The sequence below is a fragment of the Cornus florida genome, unplaced genomic scaffold (genome assembly GCF_030987335.1).
Source record: "Cornus florida cultivar Cherokee Brave unplaced genomic scaffold, ASM3098733v1 CherokeeBrave_3.0.0_Hap2_Chr10, whole genome shotgun sequence".
Taxonomy (NCBI): domain Eukaryota; kingdom Viridiplantae; phylum Streptophyta; class Magnoliopsida; order Cornales; family Cornaceae; genus Cornus; species Cornus florida.
In genome coordinates this window covers 10,677,614-10,703,292 of record NW_026775580.1, presented here as the reverse complement: position 1 = coordinate 10,703,292, position 25,679 = coordinate 10,677,614, and the positions used below count along the sequence as shown (strand labels likewise).

Genomic DNA, 25,679 nt, shown 5'->3' with positions numbered 1-25,679 from the left:
AATGGATGATAAAAGAAGCCGAAGTTACTTGTTACCGTAATTGTATCATTACGTAGTATTATATGGAGATGGAGTATATTCCGGAAATAGCCAGCCTGGTTCTGAAGTTAGAGTGGGGACAGGGAGGGGCTGGTTCCACGAATCACACTGTTTCATCACATTTTTACGTCTGTGTCTCTGCCGATGACTTTTGAGCTGGAGTCAACCTTCTCTCTTTCACTCACTCTTAACCTTTCCTTCAAAATGATATTTGTTGCGTTCCTCTTGTTGTTTTCTTCAACTCCTCACATCCTTTTCCCCTGCTTAACAAATAGGAAAAAATTAATAATTTCATTTTCCTTGCCCCTCTCTCTTCTTCCGATTTCGAAGAAGAGGAATTGAAATGAAACCCTAATTTCAATAAACTGATCACACTCTCCTCCTCCATAGAAGAAAGTGAACTGTATGTTGGGCTCTTCTTCGCTCCAGTCCATCATGAGTTTATTCAAATTTAGGGTTTCCAACCAGTGGTTCAAGAATTAACACAAGGTAGGGTTTTTTGGTATCCAATCCATTTAGGCTTGTGATATATGTTTTCCTTTCGAACCCATATATTTACTTTAATTCTTGATTTTTTTGCTTATGACTAAACGCAATTCCGTTATTACCAATGTTCAATGCTAATACAGATCACTTGCATCACTAAATTGGAAAAAAAAAAGGTAGTCAGTTGAATTTGGTATGTGTTTGTTTGATCATTGGTACAAATTAAGAAGAGGGGTTGTTGAGGATAGAAGTTCTTTACATGGCTTAGTACACGTTTTTCATTGTGAATAATTTGGTCGTGAATTGAGATTTTAATGTGCCTGTGATTTTGATAACTTAGTGGATCACTTTGTTTCTTAAAACCAAATGAAAACTAAGGATTACTCTTGATCCATACTTTTGTGGACAATTGTTTGCTGTCTTTAATAGTTGTAGCAGTTCAATTGTTACATACTTCAAAAGAGTTGGTTCCGAGTTCAAAATTGGTTCCAGAAAGCATTAAGAAAGGGAAGTCATTGGCAATTTAGTTGAGTATCCTGGCTAGGTGCTTCCAATTTCAAACTTTGGATCTAACTTGGTCTTGCAGCTGAAATCTTTAATTGTTCAACATAGAGCTCTATCTTAGTGTTATCTTTCTCTTTGCTTTTGCTCATAAGGCTTACCACTAATAAAAATAATATGAAAATTTAAGAGCTGGAAAATCAGTTATTACCCTCATGTAGTTTTAGCATTTTAACTGTACTATAATTTTCCTCGTCCTTGACGGCCAAGTAGCGCACGAAAGATGGGTGGTTCTTTTTATTTTAATTTAAAGAATTATTTCTAATTTCTGTTAATAATAGACTCGTTAATGCCTCATTTTATATTACTGTCATGGAATTTATGCACTTTATCTCTCCACTTTTATCCTACAAATACTAATACACTTTTTTTTGCCCCCTTTGACAGGCAGTTTAGATCTGATGGCAGGAAGCTGGGATGGAAGCTATGACCCTGGTAGCCAGTCAGATGAGAGCTCTCAATTTGAGAGGCTACACATAGAGCCTATTTATGATGCATTCATATGCCCTCTAACAAAACAAGTCATGCACGATCCAGTTACTTTGGAAAATGGGCAAACTTTTGAGAGAGAAGCTATTGAAAAGTGGTTCAGGGAATGCAAGGAGAGTGGAAGAAAGCTGGTGTGCCCACTAACACTTAAAGAATTAAGAAGCACAGATTTGAATCCGAGTTTAGCCCTCCGCAATACAATTGAAGAATGGAATGCTAGGAATGAAGCAGCTCAGCTTGATATGGCTCGTAGGTCATTATCTCTGGGCAGTGCTGAGAATGATATTATGCAGGCTTTGAGATTTGTCCAGCACCTCTGCCAAAAAAGTCGGTCAAATAAGCATGTTGTTCGTAATGCGGAGCTAATACCTATGATTATTGATGTGCTGAAGAGCAGCAGCCGCAGAGTTCGGTGTAAAGCTTTGGAAACTCTTCGAATCGTAGCAGAGGAAGACACTGATAATAAGGTTCTCAACAATTTGTTGTTCATTGTTCAGATTCTATGATATTACCCAGCTTTGATGCATTGTTTCTTATTCAGAGCTTTCTTTTATTTTTTTCCCTCCCCCTAATTTTGCAGGAAATAATGGCTGAAGGGGATACTGTCCGAACAATAGTTAAGTTCTTGTCACATGAGCAATCCAAAGAGAGGGAAGAAGCTGTCTCTTTGCTGTATGAGCTCTCTAAATCTGAAGTTCTTTGTGAGAAAATTGGTTCAGTTAATGGAGCAATTCTTATATTAGTTGGAATGACAAGCAGCAAATCAGAACACGTTTTAACAGTTGAGAAGGCTGATCACACACTGGAGAATCTGGAGAAATGTGAGAATAATGTAAGACAAATGGCTGAAAATGGTAGATTGCGGCCTCTCCTGACGCTACTCCTTGAAGGTGCATTCCTTTTTCTCAATATTTATTTGCTTGCAAACCAATGGTAGTTTTGTTTTTGTTTCTTCTTTTTCTTCTCTCCACACCTCCACCCTCCCCCCTCCTTTAAATTTTTATTTTTTTTTCCCTTTTGGTTATTAAGGGAGCCATTGCTTGCTGCAATTATAAATACTCGTGTTGACAAGATTCAATAGGTGTATTCGAGTCTGGGTGAGCCACCTAATACAAAATAATCTCAAGGTTAGGTATATCTCCAATCGTCTTTCTCAGCATTCCATGTAGGCAAGTCCATTCCCAATGACATTTCATAAATGGTGTGATTTTTTTTTTTTTTTTTTTTTGATAAATAAATAATTCTTTAAAAAAAAAAAAAGGTTCAAACGGGGAATGCATCCCTAACAAACCACAAAAACCTGGGTACCCTAAGGCCCCAAGGAAGCCAAAAACTCAATAGTCACCTCAGCAGAAGAGCAGAGTCTACCTGAACGCCAAAAATAAAGAGAGTTAACGACAGAAGATTTCAGAACAGTGATGGAAGATTCCTCTCCTTCAAAGGATCTTCTATTTAGCTCCCTCCACAAACATCGCCAAAGACACAAAGGCGCCATCCTCCAGAACCCTCAAGCCTGTGCTCCCACCCAACCCCCTCTCCAGGTGTCCATCAGGCCTCTCGTAGATCTAGGCATGACCCAACAAACTTCAAATAAACCTAGCAAAAGGTTCCAACAATCAACCGCCACTGAACAATGCAAGAGAAGATCGCCATTGCACTTACACATGCAACACCAATTCACCGTGATAAGCTTTCTCTTTCTCAAATTATCCAACGTCAAAATTTTACCCCACACAACCGTCCAAGCAAAAAAAGCCACTTTCAATGGTGCCTTAGTGCGCCACACAGCCTTCCACGGGAATACCACCCCATCCGAGTCCACCAGGCATCCGAAAAAAGATCTCACACTAAACATTCCCCTAGTAGAAGGAATCCAAACTAGAGAATCCCTACCTCTTCCCCGGATCACCTGGCTATACAACAGCTCTAAAAAACCAAACACATCCTCCATTTCCCAATCCTGAAAAGATCACTGAAACAGCACATCCCAAACTGGTTTCCGCTATCAAGATGATAGCAGTCAGCCACCAAGGCATGCCTATTCACCGCAATCCTAAACAATCTAGGAAAAGAACATGCTAATGTCCGGTCTCCACGATACACATCCTCCCAAAACCGAATCTCCCTACCATCATGAATTCTGAATCTGATATGCTCAGAAAACTCATTCCATCCCTCCCGAATGTCTTTCTAAACACCGACACCTCTAGGTACAGACACCATAGCCGAACACCACCCCCCCTCTCCTCCCTAAAATGACACAATATCACCCTCCTCCACAATCTATCCCGCTCTATACCAAACCTTCACAACCACTTACCTAACAAGGCCCTATTAAAAGGCAGCAGTCACCTAATCCCAATTCCTCTAAACTTAACAGGCTTACACATCTGCTCCCAACAAACCAGATGATACTTAAACTCATCCCCCAAACCTCCCCATAAAAAGTTCCTCTGGAGTCTTTCAATAGAAGCAGCAACCGAAGACGGAATTTGGAAAAGGGATAAATAATATGTGGGAATGCTCGACAAAGTGCTTTTCAACAAGGTAACCCTCCCCCCTTTTGATAAATATTGCTTCTTCCACCCCGCAAGCCTCTTCTCCACACTCTCCACCACCGGATCCTAAGCACCTACAATCCTCGAAGAAATCCCCAAAGGCAAACCCAGGTAAGAGATCGGAAAATAACTAACTCCACACCTAAGAGTAGAAGCTAATTCCTCAATCTCCGGAACCTCACCCACTGGAATCAAAGCACTCTTCCCCACATTCACTTTCAATCCCTAGACTGCCTGAAAACAAATCAACAATGACCTCAAATATCTCATCTGAGACACATCAGCCTCACAAAAGACAAGAGTATCATCAGCAAACAACAAATGAGAAATCTCCAGCTGATGCATAACATCCCTTCCCATCCTACTCCCCATCAATCTACTAAGCCCCTCCATCACAATGATGAACAACAGTGGGGATAATGGATCTCCCTGATGGAAACCTCGCGAACTACCAAAAAATCAAGTCGAGACCCCATTCACCAACACTGAGAATCTCGTTGAAGAAATGCAGAACTCAATCCAATTCCTCCATTTCTTCCCAAAACCCATCGTTGCCATCAAGTATAACAAAAAACTCCACTTAACATGATCATAAGCTTTCTCCACATCCAACTTACACAAAACCCCTGGAACCCACTCCTCAATTTATCATCCACACACTCCCCTGCAATAAGGACAGAATCTAAAATCTGACGCCCCCCTATGAAAGCATTCTGAGATTACGAAATAACCTCATCCAAAACCATGCTTAGCCTCAAAGAAAGAACTTTGGCTATTAGTCTATAGGTCCGCCCTTCTTCGGAATAAGAGCTATAAAAGATGCATTCAAAGAATTCTCAAATCTCCCCTGAGCATGAAAAGCATGAAAAGTTCCCATCACCTCACTCCTGACCACATCCCAACTCTCCAACAGAAACCTCATAGTGAAACCATTCGGACTCGGAGCTTTATCCCCATTACAATTTCTCAATGCCTTTAGCACTTCCTCCTTAGAAAACAAATCTCCAAACCCTCCTTGTTCGCCACAGAAATCCTATTAAAATTCAGTCCATCCAGCTGGGGTGTCGTAAACACAAGCTCCGTAAATAACCTCTGATAGAATCGGGCAATCCCCCTGCAAACATCGTCCTCCCTACTCAAAACCACCCCATCCACAGTAAGCCTCCCTATGTGATTGCCCCTCCTATAAGCATTAGCCAACCTATGGAAAAACTTAGTGTTCCTGTCCCCTTCCTTAAGCCATAATGCTTTAGATTTTTGTTGCCGTGAAATCTCCTCCGACACAGCAATCTCACCCTGGCACACCACTCTCTTACTTCTCTGCTCATCATCAATACCATCCATGCCTTCCCGTTGATCAATCTCTGCAATCTTTGCCAAAGCCCTACTCTTCTTCCACTCGAGATTCCCGAATACCTCCTTATTCCGCCCTTTTTATCTCCTTTTTCAGCACCCCAAGCTTTCTAGCAAGAATAAAACTCGGGTTCCCAGACTCCATACTCCCTTCCCACCAAGACCTCACAAACCCCTGGAAATCATCCGCCCTAAGCTACATATTTTCGAAATGAAAAGGAGTGATTCTAGACCTTAACCCCCCCACAATCCAACACCAAAGGAATATGATCTAATGTCTTCTTTTTTTTTTTTTTTAGTTGGTACTCACACACCTATAGGCTTGAACCCCTGACCTTCCTTTAGAAAGTAGGAGCTTGGTACTGCTGGGCCACTGACCCGTTGGTAATATGGTCCGATGTCGGTCTAGCTAAAGCTGCCTGAGTTGCATCCGGAAACTTCTCCTCCCAATCTCCTGAAATAAGAAACTTATCCAGGCGTGAGAGAGTAGGGGACTCTCTGCCATTAACCCATGTGAAAGAAGCACCCTCCAAGGGCAAATAATGTAGATGCTGGCCATCAATGAATTCCTGAAAACTGTACCATAACCTGAGTCCATCTTCCTCCTGTTGATCTTTCCAAAGGGGATCTAACCACATTAAAGTCTCCCCCCACACACCATGGAAGACTCCACTGATCCTTAACAGATCCCAATTCCTCCCAAGAGAAGATACCTCTCTCCATCATTCATTGGACCATACACACCCGAGAACATCCACTGAAACCCATCCTCTTCCATAGTAAAACTGCAAGATATGGAAAATCTCCCTTGCCACACATCCGCCTTTGACACCCATCTCTTATCCCACGTCACCAGAATACCCCCGGATGTCCCAACAGCATCCAACGCCTCCCATTCAATAAACCTTCCACCCCACGGACTCTTAACCACCCTATCCGAAATAGATGCCATCTTCGTCTCCTGTAAACATACCACATGAACACCCCATTTCCTAACTGCCAATCTGACCACCTTTCTTTTGTCTGGATCATTAAGCCCTCGGACATTCCACGAAATGATGCGGCACTTCATTAAAAACCAATAGATGACCCCCTCACCTCTCCTTCTCCCTCTTCCCCTCTCACTGCTCCTCTCCCTCCCAATCCCATTCTTCCCCTCATAATTAATATCAGAAATCAGGCCTCGGACCTCCCTTCCCCCTCTCCACGAGGATTACCGCTTCTTTTTACCTGTTCTGGTCACGCTTCCAACATCCTCCCCATAGTTGTCAAAGGCGTTCTGGGTGCATCAAGGCACAGCTTTGGCGCCTTACATGCACCCAGGCGAGGCTCTTTGCATAGGTGCGCGCCTATTTGCTAAAGGCGATAGGCCCAAGGCGCATGTGGGGCGCGCCTGTTTGAAGGGCTTTGTTTTTATGTTATTTAAAGGGTTGTGACTTTTCATTGTTGGTTTGACTTTTCATATAATTGGTATATGCATATGTTAAGTGGTGGACCCTACCACTTATTATAAGTTATATAAAGCCAAAAGGTAAAGCAAACAAATGAATAGGGCTCTGCTGTTGCTGCTTCTTTTTTTTTTTTTGTTTTTTTTTTCATTGCTGCTGCTTATTTATTCTTCACTGCTGCATATGTAAAGTGGTGGACCCTACCACTTATTATAAGTTATATAAAGACAAAAGAATAGGCTCAAACACGTTGCTTTTTCTTCTCTCTTTTGCTGCATATGTTAAGTGGTGGACCCTACCACTTTTTATCTTTGTTCTTCTTCTACTGCTGCTTCTTTTCTCCTCTCTCCATCTCTTCTTCTGTCTTTTTTCTCCTCCTGTTCTCACTTCTCTCTCTCCCTCTCTCTTGCTTCTTTTTTTTTTTTATTATTATTATTATTTTTTTTTCCTGCTTTGTGCTCTACTGCTTACTTCTTTAATAATTATTCCATACTAATTAGTACAATGCATGTTATTTTATTTATTTATTTATTTTTTACTATGAAAAATGAAAATGCCCGCTATGTTAACTATTAAAATGCTTGTTATTTTCTCTTGTGCCATTTTTTATATTTTTTTCTCAACTTGTGCCTCACTTTAATCGGGCGCGAGCCTCGCCTTGCGCCTCACTTCAGTCGGGCGCGCGCCTCGCCTTGCGCCTCAGGCTCCGGGAGGCCTTAGCGCCTTAGTGCGCATTGAGCCTTTAACAAACTATGATCCTCCCCATTCTTTCCCTCCACAATTGAATGCATCACCAAACGAGCCTGCTCCTCATCTGGCTGAAAAGATAGTCCCAAAATACTGCTCACATTATTAATGTTATCCTTCACCCACTCCACCCCTCTGTCTTCACAACCTGCTGTAGAGAACTCCCTCCCCCCGTCCGCCCTTAAATCACATAACGATTGCATCTCCAAATAGGTAGAATCCTCCCATGTAACCATCTCCACAGCATTGCTATCACTGCCCCCTCCCCCCAATCTGTCACCACCATTATCAATCGAAGCCTCAGATCCATTGAAAGCCAAAGGTGAGCCAAAGACCCCCTTCAGAGTCCTTCCCTACTTTATCTGTGCCAAAATCCAACACACGGTTCAGTCCCTTCAACCCATTATACATTCTCAATTCCTTCACCAATACTGACGCAACCTCCTGACTTAACTGAAATTTTGGGTCACGTCCCACACACTATAACTCCGTCCAGACCGATCGGCGCTGCCATCACTAATACATTCTCCCTTAATTTAGGAGAACAACTCAGCATAATATCCAGTATCTCTGCATCCAGCCCCAACCCCTCCGAATCCACTTCCACCACAGCGTGACAACACCCCATTTCTCTTTGACTTCCGGTCAAACCCCACCCCCATTTCCCTCCTCAACACCCCACAAGAAAGAGTAGAAGAAGAAGAAGAGGGAGAAGACAGAAAGCTCCGAGATTTAGGGAAAATAGACATACCAGGTTGGCTTTCCTTTGGGCAAATCCATTTCTATTTCTCCTTCCGTGACCCGCGCTTTCCATGTCTAACTGTGGGTTCACCATCCACACAAGAAGTTAATGGCAGAGACCGAAAATCCGAAGCCTTCTGCACACAGCAACTCCCATGACGAAACCTTCTCCCCTTGCGATTGCCATAAGAGCTGGCTCTAACCCCGCGTCCAGTGTCTGTTAACCTCACCGAACACCGCTGCAGAAATCCCCACCTGGGCCTGGCCCAACCCATCCCCTCTGGATATCCTCTCCTCTTCCTTCGATCCCAAACCCAATACTCTAATGGACAAACTTTTATTAGGGCCCCAATACACAGCCCTATCTGGCTATCTCTCTTCTGCTGGACCAAATTATTAGGCCCAAACCCATCATTGAACTTGTGCATCTGAACATAAGGACCAGCTGACCTATTTCGCGGCCCATTAAGCGGACCACGTCCCCCCGGCCAGCCCCTTCCAACACCTTATCCGTAATCTTCAAACCCCTATCCTCTGCACGTGCACGCCTCCAATCCACCCCTTCCCCACTCGCCTCCCGCGCGTGCATAACACTTCGTCCCTGACCTGGCTGCCATCCATCTTTCTCCGATCTACCCAAGCTCGGATTAGGGCCCCAGTGGTGTGATTCTTATGTTTCTTCAGAATGTATATGGCACTTCCATGATGAACAGTTTTCTATTGGCAAGATTTCTACCAAACAACTTTTCAAAATTGGCATTATTGAGAAAGTGGGGATAGCATTTGTTCAATTGAAGAGAAAGAGAGGGCAGGGGATAAAAGGAGAGAAAGAAGCGCCCCTTGGACACTATGGTGTGGAGTTTCATACCATTATGCTACCTGCACACATGCACAGAAATAATTTATTTTGTTCCAATTTCACACAAATAATCGGTATACATTAAATTTAAGGAAAATTACTGGTAAGCCACACTTTTCCCTTTTTCCCTTCTAAAGATCAATATGTCTATCAAATTTGAATATGACTAGTAAGTCATACTTTTGATAAATGTTTCCATATTAGTTATAAATCTCTCAAATTTCTACTTTCACCCTCTATTGTATTTTATGTAATCTTTCTATGTTTTTTTTGTTATTTATTTCATTAGTAGTTTTTATTTAGAAAAAAATGACTTCTTCTTTTATATTCCTTTTAAATTTTAGAAAATTAATGAATATTACCCCATTAGATTAAATTATAATAGTTTATTTTAAATTCAATTTGGAAAACATTATATATAGTTCCCCCTTATATGACCAGGGAAGACCTTATTAGGTGCACGAGACATTAGCCCTGGGTGCCTGGAACAAAGTAGCTCCCTCAGGGAAAGCTAAATAACTTGTGGAGCTGGAAGACCACTAGATCCTGCGTAGTAACTTCAATAAACTCAATCCCATGGGTGGACTTATCATAATTTGTCAATAAAATACTATAATTTCTTATTATTTAGGATTTTGAATAATTTTTTATACTTTTGAAAAAGTGGACTAACTATTTAACAATTAAAAATTCCTATTTTGATAAAAGAAATCCAACTGCTATTTGTTAGTATTAAAATCTAAACATGGTTCAATTGTCAAACAAAAATAATTGGGGAGAAAAAAAAAATGGATTACATACCAGTTTGGAAATAAAATTATAATTACAAAATTTTATTTATAATTTGGTAATGGTATATTAGAAGATTGAATAGTGTAGAACTTATGTGGAAGAATGTTCCTAAAGTAGGACTTACTGGTTTTTTAGAAATGTGATAGGACTTCTTTTGATAAATGAAATTTGATACTCCTACCGTCCCAATATAGTTGGATACTTTGGGAACTGTGATTCCCTCTGTCCCAAAATAGTTGGGTACTTTGGGAACTTAGGACTTACTGGTTTTTTAGAAATGTGATAGGACTTCTTCTGATAAATGAAATTTGATACTCCCTCCGTCCCAAAATAGTTGGGTACTTTGGGAACTGTCCTTTAAAGACCAATAAGTCCTACTCCCTCCGTCCCAAAATAGTTGGGTACTTTGGGAGCTGTGACTCTCTCCGTCCCAAAATAGTTGGGAACTGTGACTCCCTCCGTCCCAAAATAGTTGGGTACTTTGGGAACTGTCCTTTAAAGACCAATAAGTCCTTCAGTGGGTAATGCCTAAGCACTCTTTCCAATTAATTAATGCTTGGAGAAGATGCCCTGTGTCTGGTCATGCTCGTGATTTTTGGAGGGTCGCCCCACATTGTGTTTGGTGGTGTATTTGGAGAAAGAGAAATAACAGAAACTTTGAAGGGAAGGAATCGTCTTTTGCAAACCTTAAGTCCTTTATCCTACGCTCTCTTTTCTGCTATGTCAGAGGCAGCACTTGCTCCTTGATCGATGACTTTTTTGTTCTATTGGACTCTGTTGGTCCATAGGTTTGGCTTTTGTTCTTTCGTTTTTGTGTATTAGGGACGCGTTCCCCTTTTGAACGTCTTTCTAATATATTTTTACTTATATAAAAAAAAAAGACCAATAAGTCCTACTCCCTCCGTCCCAAAATAGTTGGGTACTTTGGAAACTGTGACTTCCTTTGTCCCCCAACTATTTTGGGACGGAGGGAGTAGGACTTATTGGTCTTTAAAGGGAAAAGTAGGATTTATTGGTAATTTTTTCTATTTTATTAACAATTTTTTTTCGTGAGTGTAACGTTGACTTAGAAGAATTTGGAGGAAGAATTATTTTATGATAGTCTTCATTTTAAAATTTAAAATTCCTACAAGAAATATATCCTAAATTTTCAATTGAGATGCTCTTTCTTCTACTAGAAACTATTTTTATAGGTAAACTATTTTTCATTTGGTAATTCATTCTTCATCGAGGTTAGTACAAAGTTCCATTACGGTGTCACTATAAAATGGGGGAAATAGATCATAATGGTTTAGGTCCATCACTCGGGGGTATCCTTGCAAAAAGGGGCACAAATTGGGACCATATGAACATAAAGGGACTAATCCGGATGTAATCGTGTAGGATGAACCGAGGCAACCAAAAATCACGATTATTGGCGTAAAGCTGGATGTAATTAATCTGGAAGTGCTGGATCTAGTCCAGCTTGTGAGTTGGCCTAAGTATAAAAATCTGATCTCGAGTTTCGTTCCCACTATCTTCGTTTGGTCTTCCGTTTGAACAGTGTACTCTTTGTCGAAACATCTTCCCCTTTTTCCAAAAATCACTGCTTTTTGTTGTTACTGGAATTTCAAACCATATCAAGAAAAGGATCCTTTCCTCTCTCTCTCTCTCTCTCTCTATATATATATATATATATATATATATGTATATAATACGAAGGGGTTTGAATATTTATACAACTCATCTCGTTGCAATACTTCAGTGACTTAACTTCACTTTTCATTTAGTCAGTAGGAGGACATAATATAAAATATAGAATCACTTCCAGCTCTTTTTTTTAACCCACATACACCTACGCTTCTGGGGCTGGAACCCTCAACCTTTTTTGTGGCAATCATTCCTAAATTTTTCTGTGTGGGTTGATAACTGTACACTGTAGAACCACTCCCTAACTTGAATTGGCAAGAACAATTGCTTTACAACTTATTTTTCCTTAAATGGGGTGAAATTTTATAAACAAATAAAGAAGATTTATGTACAAAGAGAAAAACAGAGGGATACCCTTGTGTTACATCACATGGATATGAAGAAAACCATGGTAATACCATATTAGACAAATAAAAAAACAAGAAAAGAGTTCGAGTCTTCAAGGTTGAGAGGTAAGCAACTCAATCCTTCCCAAACGGCATTCATGGCCACCACAGAATAGCTATTAGATTTTTCTTGAAAGAATCTTGAATTTCTTTCCATCCGTAATGTAACCCAACTGCAAAAACCTGTTGAAGGGAGTATGCTCTTAACTGAAAAGTTGCTGCACTATGATGTAAGAGATGGGAGATATTTAGAATATGCCCGTAACTGAATTATCTCTAACCAACTGCAAAAACCAGCTGATCAAATCTGAAAGAGAATGGAACCCAGGCCAATTCCAGTTTAACAAATTAGCTACTCCAACCCCATACTGATGCAGCAAAAGGATAGAGTAAAACAAATGTCCGTTAGAATTATCACCCATGAAAGGATTATGGCAAATGGCAGTAAGAACAATACCCATCTTCTTCAAATGAACCAAAGAAGGATTCCAACCCTGAATTATTAAACAAGAAGTAAAGGCAACTCTTGGTCTACAACTGTTTAAACCAATTAACGTTGTCAGTGGTCCTTCTACACGGATTCCAAACTGATCTAATGGAAAAACTTCCATGATTCTATCTTACCACATCAGAACCTCCTTTTATAGGAATACCTTTGATGAAATCAGTAACCAACTCAGGCAATCTAGAGTGAAAAACCCACTGACATTTCTGAATTAGAGCCTGCAGTAAGTCATCTTTTCTTAAATATGAACTCCAAAATCTGTAACCAAATTTCTGAATCAAAGGCTGCCCTTCACACCAAGGGTCAGTAAACAGTTGAAACCCAATAGTATCTCCAACTTGAAAAGTAGTGGTGCCGGATAAAGTCCTAACTTCCCAACATACTCCCTGAAGTCCTCAACTTTCCAACATGCTCCCTAAAGTGCTCAACTTCCAAACATACTCCTTCAAATAGAAGAGTCGCCAGCTTTTGAAATGCAATTCCAAAAATTTTATTTCCTTGTATATCTATTTGTGTTGAATAAAATCCCAAACCAGCATGCATTTACCAGCGAAGTTGACATCCTCTTATCTTCTTTGAGCCAAATCCACTATCGGTAGGCAAAATGACTTTATTCCAGTTCATGTGATGCAGTTTTCTTTTATTCTCTGTCACCTCATAAAAAATCCTCCATCTTCCTTTCTCTAGTCTTCTTGATCTCAGCAGGAAGTTTAAAAAATGCCGTCCAGTAATATATGAATGAAGTTCTACTCTACCTGCAAGAGAAAAATTTAAGCTATTCCAAGGTGAAAGCCTGGCAGTAATCTTATCAATTGGAGGAGTGCAATAGCCTTCTTAACCTCAGCAGGAAGTTTGAAAACATCCATCCAGTAATATATGAATGAAGTTCAACTCTACCTGCAAGAGAGAGATTCAAGCTATTCCAAGCTGAAAGCCTGGCAGTAATCTTATCAATTGTCATCCCACTGAACATTGGTACCATAGGCAAACCCTAATAAGTCATAGGAAAAGAACCTTCTTAAACTGCATCGACCTCATAATTCTTCCCTTCCTCTTTACAGCTCTTGATAGCATAATCAAACTATTTTTCTACTAACTAGGAGACCAGACACAACTTGAAAGTGTTCATCAAAGACTGAGCTGAACCAATATGCTCTTGAACAATGATAAACAAGTCATTTGCAAAAAAAATAAATGAGAAAACTTCATCCCAGCCTTGGATCCATTTGGTCTGCATCTTCCATTAAGAGAGAAAAAGTATTCATTGACCAAAGGAAACCAGAGAAGGGACAAAGGTCACCCGTCTATTGCCCCTTCACGCTGCAACATAACCTTCAGGAACTCCATTTACCAACACTGAAAACATGATTGAAGTAGTGCAGGCTTTTTAACCCACCCAATCCACTGAGTACCAAACTCATAAAGTTGCAAAGTTTTGAACAAAGATTCCCAAGAAATGGAGTCATAAGCTTTCTTGAGAAGTGCTGTAAGAGCAATAATTAAATTTCCATGTTTCCTATAAAAGCCCCTAAGAAATCTTGTGCTAAAGTGTTGTTACCTTGAATTTTTCTTCCTACTGTTCACAACACCAATTATCCACTGAGAACACCACTCTATTCTATATGCCATATTTTAGACACCCACCTTGTAAATGGAATAACACAAGGAGATGGATCTACAATCAGAAATCTTCAAGCTATGATTTTTATTAGGGATCAAAGTAATTTTTTTTTTAATAAGTAAGAATTCATTAAAAGCGATCAAAAGGGGAACACATCCGTTAGAAACAACAGAAGGCCAAATAGGGCCTCTAAACCCTCAACAAATCCAAAAACTCTACAAGCTCATCCAAAGATTTACAATTTCTCCCTAGAACCCAACAAAAAAGAGTGCTAAGAATCTCTTATTTCTTTCAAACCACAAACGCACAAAGGAGTAACCCTCCAAGAGGCACGAGCTTTGGCCCCCACTATACACCCTCTCCAAGCCTTAATCAAGCCTTTGGTTGACCGTGGCATAACCCAGTGAATCCCAAACAAACCAAGAAACAAAAACCAACAATCTCGAGCCACTGGGCAATGAAAAAGAAGATGATCAACCGTCCCCTCGTCATTTTTGCACATAAAACACTAGTTAAATATTATTCTGTCTTCTTCCCGAGTCAAAATCTTTCCGAAAACGGATGTCCATGCAAAGAACGCTACTTTGAGAGGTGCCTTTGTTAGCCAAACGACCCTCTATGGAAAGGATAGTCTAGGAACATCCACAAGAGAACAGTAGAACGATCGGACATCAAAGCGCCCATGAGAAGAAGGCGTCCAAACGCAAAATTCATAATTCTCCTCCGCTATCTCCTGATAATACAACTCCAAAAAGCCAAAAGCACCCTCCATCTCCCAATCCTGAAACCGGCTCGAGAAACACACATCCCACACCGTTCTTCCACCATCAAGACGATAGCAGTCGACCACCATGGAATAACTATCAGTAGCAATCCGAAAAATAGTAGGGTTAGTGTTAGAAAGGGAGCAATCCCCACACCAAATTGTCATCCCAAAAACGTATCCTCCCACCATTTCTGACATGAAATCTAATGTGCTTGGAGAAGTTGTCCCACCCCTTCCGAATATGTTTCCAAATCCCAACACCAAATGGGATTGTCATCTCAGGGGAGTACCATCCTCCACTCGCCTCCCCATGTCTTCTCACAATCACCCTCCTTCATAGTCTGTGCCCCTCTACTACAAATCTCCAAAGCCATTTCTCCAATAAGGCTTTATTAAAAGACACTAACGCACCAGATGATACTTGAACTGCTCCCCTTTACCACCCCCACATAAAATTTCTCTGCAACCTCTCAGTCCTTTCATGCACTGAAGAGGAAATCTGAAAGATAGGAAGGAAGTACCTCCTTCCTTTGGAGAGGTACTGTTTCTTCCAACCAGCCAGACTTTTCTCATATCTGTCCACCACTGGATCCCAACTGTTCGCCCTCCTGGACAAATCCCCAAGAGGCAGACCCAGATAAGAAATGTGTAAAGAACCAATGCTGCATCCCAAAACAATAGCCAAAGTAGAGATACCGGGAACCTCCCCAACTGACACCGGGAACCTCCCCAACTGACACCGGGCCACTTTTTCCATCATTGACTTTCAAGCCAGAGACGACTTGAAACCAAATCAGAACACATCTCAAGTATCTCATCTGAGACCCATCCACATCACAAAAAATCAATGTGTCGTCCGCAAACATCAAATGGGAGATCTCCAACTGACTAGTAGCATCCCTACCCACCCTGAAGCCTCTCAGAAAACCCAAGTCAACTGCCCTGGTGCCGGTTGGGTTTTTTGAAGTAGAAAAGAAGCAGGAAAGAAGTAGAAAAGAAGAACTCAACAACATTAACCACCTCACTATTCATTATAGATCAGAACCTGTGGCAAAATCTTGGAGGAAACCTGGTCCAGAGGCCTTGTCACTTCTAAAGGACATCATCACTGATTTAATTTCCTTCAGTCAGAGGAGGTTCCAGACCATGTTTCTGATCCTAGGATAGAGTATCTCTAGGAACTTTCAAATTGCCAAGCTGAGTGTCACCTTTAGAATAAAGCTGCTGATAGAAATCAATTATGCAGCTCCTTTATAGTCCTTTAATCCATAGAGCAAACATTGTCATCATTAGTAAGGGCAGTAATAGAACTATAATTCCATCTTTGCTTCACCTTTTGATAGGAAAAATTGGTACGTCTATCATTGTCCCTCAATCACTCAACACTTGATTTCTTAGCCCACAAAACCTCCTCTTGAGAAAGAGCACTCTCCCAAGAAGCCTTAGCATGATTTTTCGACTTAATCAGCTCTTTATTAAGGGAATTCGAAAGCAACGAATTTCCAATTCCCTCCAACTTCCTCACTCAGCCACATGAGCAGAAACATGACCTTTCTTTTTCTAGATCTTAATTGCATCTTTGACATTCCTTAACCTTTTTATTTTTTTTCTCTGAGTGAGGTGATTTTATAATGATAAAAGACAATAAAGTACAATGAGAAACAGAGGGCATACCCACTCATCACAATCAAACAATCAATGAAAATGCCCATTTCCAATAAGGCCGACAAGCAACCTAGACATCAACAACATATCAGACTAAAAAATAACAAGCAGATCATCAATTCTGAGATGCAATGAAATCAAGAACTCCCAAATGATGTCAACAGCAACAACTGATGGAGGCTTGGACATGGCAAGATGATGAACAGCATTCCTGTGACCCCAAATACTCCAAATAATGACAGAAAAAAAAAAGACTTAAGGCACTTGGACTTCATGGAAACTACTTTTGTATGTTGCAAGAACCATCTAACCAACTGATCAATGGATAAGAATTGAATTCCATAAGACAATGAATAGGATTGCCTTTGGTTTCAACCTGCGAGGGACTGGACACCATAGCTTTAGTTTCATCGTGCAAGCACCGAATCTTCAGAAACTTAACTGGTTCAGGCCCCTCAGCAGTCAGCACAACTAACAAAGGAATGAACAATCAATACATAGCGATCAGAAAGAAGGCTGCTGAAAGGTATAAATTCGCAAATTTATCCATCCAACTAGCATTCTCCATCCCTTATCTTGCACAAATTCTCCTTTTATTAAATTGGCTATGAGACCAAGTCCGAATACCATTAATCTTAGGCAAGTCATCCAAAACAACCCCATTCAACACTAAGGTGAATTCATCTAATACCCTTTGGAAAACTTAGCCATCCCCTAATCTTAGATTTTCAAATAAATAAAGGTGAAATATGGGGATGCCCTTGCAATCCAACCCTTAAAGATCATAAATTTCTCTCTATTCAAATTCACCACCATAGCCATAAAAGACGCCATGGTAAGGTTCCTCCACTTTGATTGGAGTTCATGGATTTGAAACAAGGAAATAACCTCTTCACATACTGAGGTAAGGTTGTGTACATTTGACCCTCCCCAAACCCTGCAATAGTGGGAGCCTCTTGCACTAGGCAGCCCTTTTAAGGCATAAATAAGTGTTTTTAGCAAAGGTTTGATTAAATTGGCCCCTCTCCAGCTAGTCAAAGAATCTAATATTGAGCTACTTAAAACTTAATGGATGGCAAATAAGGAGAGAAGACCTATGACTCCCTCACTCTGGAGCAAGGTGTGTGTTGGTCTGTTTTCAGGCAATGTCAGGGTTGAAAGTTAACGTGGGTGAAAGTGTGCTTGTCCCTGTGGGGTAGGTTCAGGAGGTGACTTTGCTTGCTGTGGTTCTAGGATGTGGGACGAGTTCCTTTCCGATTGTTTATCTGGGTTTGCCTTGGGGTGCTTCGGCCAGGAGGGTGGATGTTTGGGATCTAGTGATTCAGCGGTTCGAGAATAGATTGGCTGGATGGAAGAAGCAATATCTTTCGAAGTGCGGGAAAGTCACTCTTATGAAGAGCACCTTGTCTAGTCTCCCAACATGCTTCTTATCCCTCTTTCAGATCCTGTGCACTATTGCTGGAAGACTCGAGAATCTCCAACGGAATTTTCTCTGGGGTGGTCGGGGTGAGAAGTTCAAGTATCATCTTGTCAGGTGGGATAGTATTTGCAGGCCTCTTTAGATGGGCGGTCTTGGTATTAGGAGGATGATCCCCTTTAATAGGGCCCTCCTTGGGAAGTGGTTATGGAGATTTTTTAGTGAGAGACATCGTTTGTGGAGGAGGGTAATAGCGTGTCGTTTTGGGGAGAAGAGAGGGGGTTGGTCTTCTAGGTCGGTTAAATTTGCTTCTGGCGTAGGAGTGTGGAAATTTATTCGAAAGGGATGGGACGAGTGTTCTAAGCATATTAGGTTCAAAGTTCGGGAGGGCAGGGATGTCCGGTTCTGGGAGGATTATTGGGGTGGTGATTGCCCGTTGTCTCGTTTGTTTCCAAGACTTTTTAGCTAAGAAGCATAGACACGGATACGGGACACGGATCTGACACGACACGGACACGGCGACACGGCAAATTAAAAAAAAATTAGGACACGGACACGGTGGGGACACGGCGAATAGTATATATATATATATCTGATGTAATACTTTAAAAATTACTGAGTGTTACTATTTTTCATCAACCTCACAATGAAAAAAAAACACATATCATAACTCATAACTAATAAACTATAAAAGAATAATGTTTCAGAGTTATAAATCCAAATAAAAAACGAGACATTAGAATAATAACTAGTATCATTTAATCATCATTGCAACTTTACTCCAAATACAAAAGCATAGACATAAAGGACTATTAACATTCATGACTGTTCAACATTCAGGACTTGACTGTTAGTACTTAACATTCACAAAAACCTAAAGGTTAGTCCCCAAAAAAGATACAAAAACAATTCAGTGTACTATCATCTATTCCTATCTATTATTTGACCTAGGACTTTTACCATTTACAATACCAAAAGGGTAGTACAAAACAAAAAACAAAACATATTAGCATTCAACAAAAAAAAAATTTCTGGACACGCGTGTCGGACACGTGTCCGCGGAGTGTTCATGTCGTGTTCGAAAAAAAAAAAAAAAAAAATGCATGTCGGACACACCCCCATGGCGTGTTGGACGCGTGTCCGCAGAATGTCTGTGCCATGTCCGAAAATAAAAAAATAAAAAAAATTTTAGACATGTTTTTTGGTGTGTCCGACACGTGTTGGGGCGTGTCTGACACGTGTCGCGGCGTGTTCGACACTTGTCGGACACGGATTCTTTACCCATTTTGGCGTGTCCATGCTTCCTAGCTTTTTAGGATTGTTGCGGATAGATATGCTATGGTAGCGGACTGTCATCGGCTTGATAGTGGAAGGCTTACCTGGGATGTGCGTTTTCGGCGTTCTTTTCAAGATTGAGAAATTTATTTATTTTTTGATGAGTCAAGATTGGGAACTTGATGTCTTTGGCCTGTTGGATCTTTTGTATAGACAAGATTTGGATGGTAGAGGGTCTGATTCATTGGTTTGGATGCCTTCTCCTCAGGGGAGGTTTGATGTTCATTCTTTGTTCCTTTGCCTCGCCGGTTTTCATGGTTCAATTTTCCCGTGGAAGACGGTTTGGCATTTGAAGGCCCCCCTTAGGGTGGCCTTTTTTGTTTGGACTGCGGCTTGGAGCAAGATTCTCATTCTGGACAATTTGAGAAAGAGAAAACAGATCATAGTCAACTGGTATTGTATGTGTAAAAATAATGGAGTCTGTGGATTACCTTCTTTTGCATTGTCTCGTGACTTATGATTGTTGGAGTCTTATTTTTGGTTTTTTTTTGGCATCCATTGGGTTATGCCTCGGTCTTCAAGGGAGTTGATTGACATTTGGAGGGGCTAGAGGGTGGGTGGCCATGCTCGTGTCAGTTGGAGGGTGACTCCCCTTTGTGTTTGGTGGAGCATTTAGAAAGAGCGAAATAAAAGATCTTTTGATGGGGAGAAAACCTCCATTGGGGCGCTGAAATTTTCTATTAGTAGTTCTCTTTTTAGTTGGGTGATGGGGAGAAATTGTACATCTTTAGACGAGATTGTGGACTTTTTAGGTTCATTGGGTCCATAAGGTGTGTTTTTTTGTTTGGTTCCTTGTATCTCTCTTGGGATGCGTTTCCCTCTTGAACGCTTTCTAATACATTTTATTTATCAAAAAAAGAGTGTGTGACAAGGACTTGGGCTTTCATAAAGAAGAAGAATTAAAGATCTAACGAGAAAATTTATGTCTGATTTAGTCTATGTAATATAACTCTCAGCATTTTTATATGATATTTATTATTTTAACTTAGAAATACTTAATTTTTATAAGTTCATAGAAATTTGTCATAATTTCTTTTATATAAAATGTTAGTTGTTATCTATATCATGGGAAAAAATTAATTTTAAATTTATACGTAGATATGTATACTATATATTAAGTTTTTATGCACATGTATAGTGATATATCATATAATATATACATTTTTTTTTCCTCCCCCACCCCACCCCACCCCACCCCCAACACACACACACACACACACATTCTCACACAAAAGAAATTGTTTGCACCTAGTAGGAATTGATCCTCAAACCTGACATTTCATGAGGCACCAGGGCCCAAGCCTTTTCCAACTAGGCCATCCCCTTGGGGTTTATAATATATACATTAATATATCATAATCGTGTCATCGACTTATCTGTATCATATTTATATATATATATATATATATATATATATATATATATATATATATCTCAAGAATATGTCATATTGTCATGTTTGTATTATCTCTTTTTTGATAAGTTTGTCGTGTTTGTATTATCGTATCTCTATCTGTATCCATATCCGTGCTTCATAGCTCCCTCAATATCAAAGAATGGAACGTAAGAAGGTTTGCATCTCTGCATCACTTTTTTACATGCAACAATAGTTAAAATCTTGCCTAGCACCAAAGTCCACTGAAGAAGGCTAGTTGGAGCTTTCTCTTGTTTGCCAAATAGCCTTCCATGGAAATCCAAAATGACAGTTCTTCACATCAGTTTTGTCATTCTAGATAGATTTAGTGGTTCGATGGAAAATGTTATGACAAACTCAACGAACCCAAGATAGAACCAAGAATCACAACAGAAAAGTAAACACACCACACAAAGAACACAAAGATTTATACATGGTTTGGCAACAGCCTACATCGACAGTTGGGATCCGGTGAAAGTTTTCACTATGTTCGGAGATTACAAGTATTTAGCCCCTCACTCTATTTCTGTACAAAGCGTCCTTATATATCGGGCTAGAAGGGACTAATTAGGGTCCAATACCCATGAACAAAAAAACGGGTCAAAATTTTGGTGGGCTTGGCCCACACTAAACTCATCCAACGGGTTGTAGGTGGGACACAAACGCGACCCGGCACCAAATTCGGGCCACAATATCACAAAAAAAGATGAACTCTTCAATGTTAGTTGCTTCCAAGATCGATTCCAATCAATGGGTTCTATGATTACATGCCTCCATAATACAAGTTTGAGGTTCCTGAATTCTCATTTCAGCTATACAGAACTTGAGGTCGAGTTTTATGAATGTCGGGATGAATGATGTGGAGCAGGTAATTAAAATAAGGGCAAATTTGGAATTTCATAAAGGATTCATCTTGGACATTGTATAATCAAATTTTGGATTAGATTGAGTCTTTATTTATGTTTATATCAGATAAGTATGCTGCTGGTATAATTTATTTATTTATTTTTAAAAAATTTAGGTGTCTATTATTCTGATAATTTCTAAAATAGTATTTAGTTGTCAAAGTTTCAAGGTCTTGACATGTGTGTGTGTTTGGAACATTCTGTTTTAGATTCTTTAGTAGATGTTATTTAGTAACTAATAATATCTATGTCAAAGTTTTTAGATTTTGATAGAAGTTTTTGAAGCATTGTGTGATGTAGTCTTATAAAAGTGTGATTCCTAATGAATTCTTGGTAGGATTCCTACAATAAATGTCTATGTTGAAGTTTCCTGAACTTGAAAGTAGCTTAATGCATCTTATTTAAGGGTGCGATTCCTAATTCCTACATCCTTCTTATTTGTGTCCTTGTTATCTATTAGTTATTTAATCATGAGTTACAGTTCATTGTCCCAAAACAAGGCCAATATCTCACAAAGCTCTAATCTGATCCAACTATTTTCTTACCTTTTGGTCTTTAATTTAACACCAAAACTCCAAAATCCTTGCTGTCCAAAATTTCCAGCAAAGTCTCCATTTGGATTGAAAATTTTCAAATTAATGGATTTAGGTTCAATTATTTAAGGATTTTTACATCTAGATTTAACAAAATGCATATATGATTGTAATAACATATATTTAGATTTGACAGTAACAAGGTAGAATGGATTACCAGTAAGAATTCTAGTTGTACTAGGATTGTAATAAAATGTCTAATTCCTCCCTCAGGCTTCAGAATATTCCAATCTTTTATTAAGCTCAAATCCCTTCATTCGAAATACATTCATTTATATCCAAAAGCTTCATTAAGTTCCAAAACTGATATCTTCTAAAACAAATGACTCCCAATCATCTTTCATCTCCAAAACATAATTCCATTCTTCCATTCTTTCAAGCCCAATTCTAAAACCATTTTATAACCTTACAGTAAAATATTCTTATGCAGCATAATCCAAGATTTTCTGAAGCTATCTATCTCAACTTTACGTTGGTCATAATGCTTGATAGATCTGTAGCTGTTTCCTGGTAATCTTCTCCTCCTCTTTGAACTCCCCATTACTCTTTTTTAATAATTGCCAACTTGGGGCTCATTTATGTATAGTGTTCATTTGTAATCTTAGTGGCGGAAGAAAGAGAAGAAGGTTGGTTTAAATTGGGAGCTTTAGTTCAAGGCCCGGTAGGACATTTAAAAGATATATAATTAACAGCTGGTATATGAATTGAGTAGTAATTCTTTAATTAGTTTGATGTATAACTGAATAGTGATGTTTTATAAAGGAGAAACTAAGAAAGTATACAAATTAGTGAAGGCATGCCTTCACAAACGAAAGCTGGAATTGAATAAAACCTTGTCCATTACAAAATCAAGATGAACCCAGAAACCATGAACAAGAAAAAGGAAATATAAAAATACTTCATGAAGCAGGAAATAAGATTTGTAATACTTGGATCTGTAACCCCAACTGATGTAAACAGTCCCAATTAACCATAGGCACAACTTCTTTGGCTGATTGCTTTGTATCCTCATGCAAAGCAGCACTCTGTATCCAGATTGACGTTGACCATAAAACGGTAGACAACAAGCACGATTGTATTTTAGACCTGTAAGAATTCACCCTGGACTGCATCATAATCCCATCTACAAGCTTGCTCAATGAAAGAAAAACTGAAACATCTAAATGAAGCAGATCAGAGACCAGGTATCCGGTTGACTTAGCAAATGACAGTAGAAAAACATGGGTTCAATATGGTGGTTTGATGTATTTTATATTCTTATATATTTAAATCTGTGTTACTCCATCTGGCTCACATAAAAGGCTTTATCACTTCCGTCACTCATCTTATTGAATTTTTCAACACCAAATGGATTGTTGCAGGCCCACCAGAAACCAAACTTTCCATGGCTTCATACCTTGGTGAGCTGGTTTTGAACAACGATGTGAAAGTCTTTGTGGCCCAAACTGTTGGCTCGTCGCTTATCAATATCATGCGGAGTGGTAACATGCAGTCCCGAGAAGCTGCTCTAAAAGCTCTAAATCAGATCTCATCTTGTGAGCCAAGTGCCAAGGTGTTGATAGAGGCAGGCATACTTCCACCTCTTGTCAAAGATCTATTCTTTGTTGGCATGAACCAGCTTCCAATGCGACTGAAAGAAGTCTCTGCAACAATACTTGCCAGTGTGGTGAACTCAGGCTATGACTTCGACTCTATCCCAGTTGGATCTGACCACCAAACTCTGGTCTCAGAAGACATAGTTCATAACCTTCTCCATCTCATCAGCAACACTGGTCCAGCAATTGAATGCAAGCTTCTCCAGGTTCTTGTTGGACTCACCAATTCTCCCACAACTGTTATAAGTGTTGTTGCAGCCATTAAAAGCTCTGGTGCTACTATCAGTCTGGTCCAGTTTATTGAGGCTCCACAAAAGGATTTGCGTATGGCTTCCATTAAACTTCTGCAGAACCTCTCTCCACACATGGGTCAGGAACTAGCTGAGGCCCTGCGTGGCACAGCTGGTCAGCTTGGTAGTCTACTCAAAGTCATATCGGAAAATATCGGTATAACTGAGGAGCAAGCAGCAGCAGTTGGCCTTCTGGCTGATCTTCCAGCGAGGGACATGGGCCTCACAAGGCAGATGCTAGACGAAGACGCCTTTCAGTTAGTCATCTCCAGAGTGACTAGGATCCGGCAAGGGGAAACCAGAGGTAGTACTAGCCGCTTTATGACCCCATATTTGGAAGGGCTTGTTCGTGTTCTTGCAAGGGTTACCTTTGTCTTGGCTGAAGAGCCTGATGCGATTGCATTGTGCCGTGAGCACAATCTTGCTGCAGTGTTCTCTGAACTACTTCAGGCCAATGGGCTTGATAATGTACAGATGGTTTCTGCCACAGCGTTGGAAAATCTGTCCCAAGAATCTAAAAATTTGACGAAACTACCTGAGTTGCCAGCTCCTGGTTTATGTGCCTCGATCTTTCCGTGTTTTAGTAAACCACCTGTCATAACTGGTTTGTGTCGGATCCACCGCGGAACGTGTTCTTTAAAAGACACTTTTTGCCTATTGGAAGGACAGGCCGTGGAAAAGTTGGTGGCCCTTCTAGACCACAGAAACGAGAAGGTGGTTGAGGCGTCACTTGCGGCACTTTCAACCTTGTTGGACGACGGGGTTGTTATTGAGCAGGGGGTGACGATATTGTGCGAGGCAGAGGGAATCAAGCCTATACTTGATGTGTTGCTTGAGAAACGGACAGAGAATCTTCGGAGGAGGGCGGTTTGGGTGGTTGAGAGGCTTTTGCGGACTGATGATATTGCATATGAAGTTTCAGGTGATCCAAATGTGAGCACAGCGCTTGTTGATGCTTTCCAACATGGTGACTATCGAACACGGCAAATTGCAGAGCGTGCCCTTAAACACATTGACAAGATACCAAACTTCTCTGGCGTCTTCCCGAACATGGGTTAAACCTCTTCCGGATGCTTCATTCGCAACAGCAGTCATGAATTTGAGGACCTTTGTATTTATTGATTATTTTTCCCTTTTGTGTTGGGAAAGTTTTTGAGGTGCATCTAAGGTCATGGATTGCGAAGCATCATGATGAGGTAGATGGGTATTGCTCTGTTTTCTGATTTGTTGTAGAGTGTTTTCAGAAATCGTTCATTTGTTCTTATTGTTGTTTTTGTTAATTTCTGTTTTTTTTTTTTTTTTTACATGAACTGCATATGAGGTATTGCCAGTGGGATTTGGGAGTGATAATGTAATAGTAATTGTGTACATTTTCTCGGATGTTCAACAAAAGATACCATAAATTGTGCAGTTTTTTCTTCCCAA

At 40.1% G+C, this 25,679-nt stretch overlaps 1 protein-coding gene across 1 annotated transcript; it reads left to right on the top strand.

Annotated features, from left to right (window-relative positions):
• The first annotated feature begins 211 nt into the window (after positions 1–211).
• LOC132279289 (U-box domain-containing protein 44-like) lies at positions 212–25,679 on the top strand. The gene is made up of 4 exons (XM_059781219.1): positions 212–528; positions 1,474–2,042; positions 2,156–2,465; positions 23,731–25,679. The coding sequence occupies exons 2-4, from the start codon at positions 1,488–1,490 to the stop codon at positions 25,311–25,313; spliced, it is 2,448 nt and encodes an 815-aa protein (XP_059637202.1). The 5' UTR covers positions 212–528; positions 1,474–1,487; the 3' UTR covers positions 25,314–25,679.